Consider the following 6,016-nt stretch of genomic DNA (forward strand, 5'->3'; position numbering starts at 1 on the left):
TGCAGTGAGGCAAGCCCTCCTGCATGGGAGGCTTCTGGGAATCCTGTTTCTAACAATTTGGGTTGAGTAATTCATTGCCAATATAAGCCAGTCAGTGAGAGTCTTTCGATCAGTAAGTGTTTATTATCATCTCATATAAATAGGAACAGTTTGGAGCATGAATTGGATATTCTGGTTTTTAAAATCTGCTTGCCACAGTTCAGCTTGGCTTAGTTGCTCGGGCAGGTGGAAGCTGAATAAATACAACCAACATTCAATTCCTGCAACACAGTTCACATCTAAATGGCTCTGGAAAAATTAGTTTCACTTTCAGCCCAAAATCCCGAAATTTCCATTAAAAAGTTTTCTCATGTATCAGTTAATAGACTTTTAAATATTGCAGGTTAGTGAGTGAGAAGGAGTCGGTAAAGTCAATAAATTACTTCCACTTACTGATGTAACCTGGCCTATAGCTTAGTAACGACTCTGATAATGTTGATGCTCCAGAAAATAGCTTTATTTTCCCAGTTTCTGTGTCAAACCCAAAGGTCATGCACCAGGTTGTCTCGAGGCAATGTGCTATAGGCTGGTAAGTGGTCCCTCAGCCTCTCCTCCTGCTGCTGTGCTCACGGCAAGGATGAGAGGGCTCAGGGAAAAGTGGGGTTTTTTGTGCTGTGGCACATAGGTGGTGGCTTGCAGGGACTTGCCTGCTCCATACCTTGGCTGGCAGCTCCAGCCTGCCAGAGAGGGTGAAGCCCCAGCAGCTGCCCTGCTTAGGTCTCGCCTTTTTTGGCTGAAGATGTTTTCCCTTTTTTTGTTTCTTAGCAAGTGTTTGAAATGCTTTGTCAGTCTGCCTGCACCTCACTGCTCCCCAGTGCTGCTGCTTGCTGGCTTGCTGTGCTTCAGGCCACCAAATATTTGGGTTCATCAGGCCGGAGTTTCATGATCTTGTCCATGCAGAGCAGGATGAGGGTCAGAAACCAGAGGCTCCAGCCGACGGCCGCTGCGATCCAGCCGTAGTCATCCATGCCCGAAGGGCAGCACGTGGCCGCCTGCCTGCAGAAGTTCACGTCTGGTGGAGGAGAAATGAAGTGAGTTCACGAGAGGCCAAGTACGTGACAGGTTTCCTTTATTAGAGAAGGCAGATGACTTCTGCCCTATCACTCTGCCTTGGCATCTTTACCCTAAACCTGGCTCTTAACCTGGTGGATGACTCTGAAGTAGTGTTGGGATCTTGGGTTGTTTGGGGCTGGCTGTTTGGGAACGACCTGGTAGGGCAGGGGAAAGAGGTGCTCTTGGAAACCTGTATAATGCCCACAGCCAGGTAGCCTGGCAGGGAGCTTTAGGACACAAATTAGCTATCAATTAGTCTGTTCAAAGCTATAAGCCTGTCTCAATGTACCTAAGATATCATACCATGACAGAGGAGAAGTCTTAGAAATGCATCCTAGAGGCTGTCCCACAATGGAAGACTTGAGAAGAGAGAAATTCTTTCCAGGACAGCCTCAGTCACTGTGTAGACTCATCATATAACTTTAACAGGCAGCAATGATTTATGAAGACTTACTAAGACATGGTGGTTCATACTCAGTTGTTGAAACATTGGAGATGTCTTCAGCTGCTGCCAGAAGGAAAGCACAGGAGAAAAGGTAAGTTAGATTAGAAAAGTGATCTTTGGCATCAAGCAGGAAAATCTGAAACCATTTGCCTTGTAGAGATCTGTAGGATGGAAACAACTTGAAGAAAGTAAGTTCCTGCCCCTAAACATTACTGCATTAGGATATGCTTCCTTATCCCACCACTTTTAACACTGGCTCCAGAGACTTACTGTAGCAGCATCCCTCAGGAGCAGGTGAATCACTGCACCTCTGCCGTGGTGTGACCCTGGCTGAGCTGTTCTCTTGGAGCTTGAATTAACCACTGTCCTTTCTCAGGCTACAGGGGCAGAACGAGCAAGCATGGAAATGGGAGAGACCGTTCAGTGGCATGGAGAGATCCATGGCCAGCAGGCTGTACCTCTGCTTCCTTTTGCCCTTAGAAAAATCCCAGGGTGCACAGGAGTCTGGCAGAGCTGAGGGCTGAGCCCACCTTTGCGGAGCCTCAGCAGGTCCACCAAGGCCCTGGGGGGAGCTTTGGTTTGCTGAGCAGGTCAGAGCATCTGGAACTGCTCTGGCTGGACTCCAGTTCATACCAGCAGGGTAACCAACTCAGGTTGGAAAATACAACATCCAGAAGTAAGTAATGAGGGAGTTTTGGTTAAGGTTTTGCCTCTATCCTGCTTCCTACACAGAATCAGCACACACACACACACACACACTCTCTGACACAATTCTGTGGCTGGTGTCCAGCTCTCCAGATCTGCACATGGTGTCACAGTTCAAACCCCCCTTAGTCCTCCTAATACTGCCTTGCCCCTCAGCCTCAGCTTGCTTCCTGTAGCACTGCAGGATCAAACCAGGACAGCTGCAGGATGCCTGCAGGGGTAAAAGCACAAGCTGCACTGCTCCCTGTGCATCAGCACCTGTCTGTCCCCTGCTGCAGAAGTGAGGGAGTCAGAGAAGCACCTCTTCCTGTGCTGCCTGAGCAGCACAGTTCAAATTCAGCTGGGTAGAGTATCCCCTGCACAGATAGATGAAAAATAGTCTGGGGAGGCTCCAGTTAGTGAGGTCTCCAGCTGCATGGAGAAGCTGTAATGTGCTGCTGGTCCACAGACCAGGCAGAAGCTAGGAGAGAATAGTTTCCAGTCAAGCCATCACTCTGAGCTTGTAATTTGGAATGTAATAGAGAAAATTAGTTCCAGGTTGTTTTCACTGAAGACTGCAAAATAATGCTCATGTTTAGTTTCAGCTGAGGAAAACAAAACAGAATGAGACATTTGACCAAAGATTTACTTTGAGTTTGGTGTTTTCCAAGTAACAGTAAGTAAACTGAGGTTGTCCTTTGGGATATGTTCCCCTTGGGGTCACCTGCTGTTGTCTGCTGTGTTTTGAGCTGACTCACCACCAGCAATACCAGAACTTTCCCTATGGTCTCTGCCATGCTCAGAGTGGGCCACTGGGCAACCTGCTTCAGAGAAGGGTCTGAGTATTCCCCATTCTTCTGTCTGACTCTTGTAGGATTTGCAGAATGACCTTGGCCAAGCCCATAATTTGTTTTCTCGGTTAATAAGTGTCTCACAGAAGCACTGAGAAAAATCATTAAAACCTGCGTGTGACCTGCCAAAGGAAGTACTGCAGAATGCCGAGCGCTGGTTTGTGTTATAGATCTTGCAGCCCAAAGAACAGACTGTGAAAGCCAGTCCATCTTTAAACAGGTCTCATCTGGTGCTGATATACAAATCAGGCAGTAACCTGGTGGGAAAGGAGCAGCTCAGAGGTCTCATTTACATTTTGGTTTCAGGCAACTCCTACAAATAAGGTGGCACCAAAGCCACATTTTCTGCAAAAAGCTTGTAATGAAAGCTAAATCGGACTACAGTGGTCCTGATGGGTGGCAATGCAGGTGATCCTTTGCCTCAGCAAGCAGGAGAAGGCCAAGTAACTGTGGTTCCTGTCTCCTTGCCTTTCAGTGGAGCAACCTGCAACTCAGTAGCATTTACGGTGGCTCTGTAAATAGCTGGCAAAAGAACATCCCTTTACAATGATGATCAGTCGTGTCTAGTAATTCTCATTACCGTTAATTAATTCCAGCTCTTTATACTTTTTAGGTGAAGCGAGGGAGTGCCCCCTCATTTTTAAAGAGCAAATTACTGTCGGTGGACAATATACATGTAGGTATTGAGAGGAGTGAGGGAAAGGGGCAGGGTATCCAAACTGGAGCATAAGAGAAGAGAAATACCTGCTGAGCAGGAATCCCAGAGGGCAGCGGTGAGGAGGAGCACAGCGAGGGCTGCCAGGGGCTCACAGGAGAAGTGCTTCATGCCGAGGGTCCCACTCCAGTGTCCCCGCAGAACAGGTCGCTCTCGCTGGCTGATCTGGTGCAGCAAATCCTCGATGAGCTCAGGGAGCTGCTGTGCTGGGCAGAGGGTGGAGCAAGGGAGCTTCCTGCTGCCAGGACACCTTGAACTTTCCTGCCACAATCAGATGAGGAAAGTGAAGGGTTCTGACCAAAACAACTTCAGTGGGAGGTGGATACCAGGAGGTGGCCCCTGAAGGTTAAGCCTGAAGGTTTCTCCCCAGAGTTTGCTGCAGCTAGAAGGAGGAAAGGCCTCCAGAGCCAGCCCTTCCCAAGAGAGTCCTAGGCAGCTTCTGTCTTTTGAGTCTCTTTTTTAGTCCTGTGAAGATGGTTTAATAGAGCTGGAAAGGAGCAGAGACTTTGGCTCCCAGTTTGGCTACTTTTTTTTTTTTTTTTTTTTTTTTTTTTTTTTTTTGGCATGTTCACTGGCTTGACTTCCACAGTGATGCTTTTTTGGAGTAGCTGTGTGGAATCCCAAACAACAGCAGCCTTAGATCTGTTGCTGTTCTTTCTCCGTGACCACAGCTCTCTCCCTGCCTCTATCACCCTCTGCAAAGTGATTCTGGAAAGGCTGTTCTTTCATCTCTGGTGGTTATTGCACCTCCTCCTTGAGATGTGCAAAGCCAGAAGCTGAGCATTCCTGCAATAGCTCTGTCTGCGGACCAGGAAGGGGGATAGAAAAATGAAGAGGAATTTTTCTGCAATCCTGGCTGGAAAAGCCACACTGTTGGAGTGCGTGTGGTGTTGTCCTGGTCTGATGAGCAGCACACATTGCTGTTCTTCCCCAGGCTGTTGGCTGTGCTTGCTCCCATCTTTGACATGACGATGTCCTTGTTAGAGAAAACATCAGGCATTAAATCAGGCAGGAAGGCACTGGAGAGGTGAGCTGTGCAGAGAGCAGGTTGCTGGTGCTTTTCTGCAGTGGTCATCATGGCTTTGGGTGTTCATGTTAGAAGGGACATGTCTGGGGCCTGCAGATATCTTAGAGAAGGCATGGGGCAAGGCATGTGGGGCAACAGCCTTTATAGAATGGAGAGCATTTAACAATTTTCTCTTTTCCCTTCCACACGGCTGAAACCCACAGGGAAGTTCAAGCAGGCTTCCCACACGAATGGCACAAACAGGGTACAGCAGCAAAACCCACATAGGCTTAGCCCTGCCCAGCATTTCTGTGGGGTGAACCCACTTGTCCTCTCCACTGGAAATGCTCTGCTCCCACCCAGCTGTGAATATTTCCACAATGCGTCAGGACAAGGCAGCCAGAGGGCAGGCTGAGCCACAGGTGAAGGCAGGTCAGCTGGGACAGGTGTGGTTACCCCCTTGTCTCCCTGTTTTCATGTCAACACGGCACCGGTGCTGGCGGAGCTGGGGCTGTGCTGGCTGGTCCTTGACAGCCACCTCCTGCTCCTGCCGGGATCCACAGCCTTGTCCTTCTGTCCTTCAGCTGACACCCGAGGTGTGGCACCAGGGGAGCCGTGCCCTGCTGGCAGCCAGGCCAGGGTGTGACCCCAGCAGCCACCGCTCTTGGCCTCTGTAGGCAAGAGTCACGGCGGGAGAGATGCTGTGAAATGCTCAGAGTTGCTTCAAGTTCACCTCTGGGATAACCTTCATCTCTGGCTCATTTCAGTGTCTCATTCCTTTTGTGGAGGATACCTTTAATTTGTGTATTTTTCTGAGCTACCTGTTGCATCAGAACTGAACTTCAACTCTTTAAGTGGGAAAGGCCCCCTGCTGTCTGCCAGATTTACCTTTCCCTTCTGAATTTCTCACCTTTTATTCCCACTGAAAATTGACCTGGCAATTAATTTTGCAAAAGTAAATGAATTCAAAAGTGTTCTGTGCAGCACAAAATGCTTGAGGGGAAACAAAAAGACAAAACTGCTCTGCTATTGCATGAATGATTCTTAATGATTTTTAATGAAATCTCTTTTGAATTTTAACTATTAACTACATACTCTGTCAGCTTGTAGGCAAAATTCCCCATTTCTAAGGGATGCTGAAAATGCATTTGCACAATTAACATACCGTGTTTCTTTTCCTTTCCAAAATGTGTTCCCTCCGTGGTTCAGAAAGGGCTGCTCCA

General features: G+C 48.3%; 1 protein-coding gene across 1 annotated transcript; it reads right to left on the reverse strand.

Annotated features, from left to right (window-relative positions):
- Positions 1–474: 474 nt before the first annotated feature.
- TMEM213 (transmembrane protein 213) lies at positions 475–5,370 on the reverse strand. The gene is made up of 4 exons (XM_088166143.1): positions 3,817–5,370; positions 3,043–3,045; positions 1,547–1,600; positions 475–1,051 (listed from the first exon to the last, which is right to left on the reverse strand). Exons 1-4 carry the CDS (start codon positions 3,896–3,898, stop codon positions 882–884), a joined length of 309 nt encoding a protein of 102 aa, XP_088022269.1. The 5' UTR covers positions 3,899–5,370; the 3' UTR covers positions 475–881.
- Positions 5,371–6,016: the final 646 nt, after the last annotated feature.

Source organism: Sturnus vulgaris, chromosome 5 (genome assembly GCF_052056855.1).
Source record: "Sturnus vulgaris isolate bStuVul1 chromosome 5, bStuVul1.hap1, whole genome shotgun sequence".
In the NCBI taxonomy this organism is placed as follows: domain Eukaryota; kingdom Metazoa; phylum Chordata; class Aves; order Passeriformes; family Sturnidae; genus Sturnus; species Sturnus vulgaris.

Excerpts from the sequence above, each read along its gene's own strand:
- TMEM213 (XM_088166143.1), bottom strand. The coding sequence starts at position 3,898 with ATGAAGCACTTCTCCTGTGAGCCCCTGGCAGCCCTCGCTGTGCTCCTC. Across the intron at positions 1,052-1,546 it reads GTATGAACCACCATGTCTTA|ACGTGAACTTCTGCAGGCAG; the intron begins GTAAGTCTTCAT and ends CTCCTCCACCAG.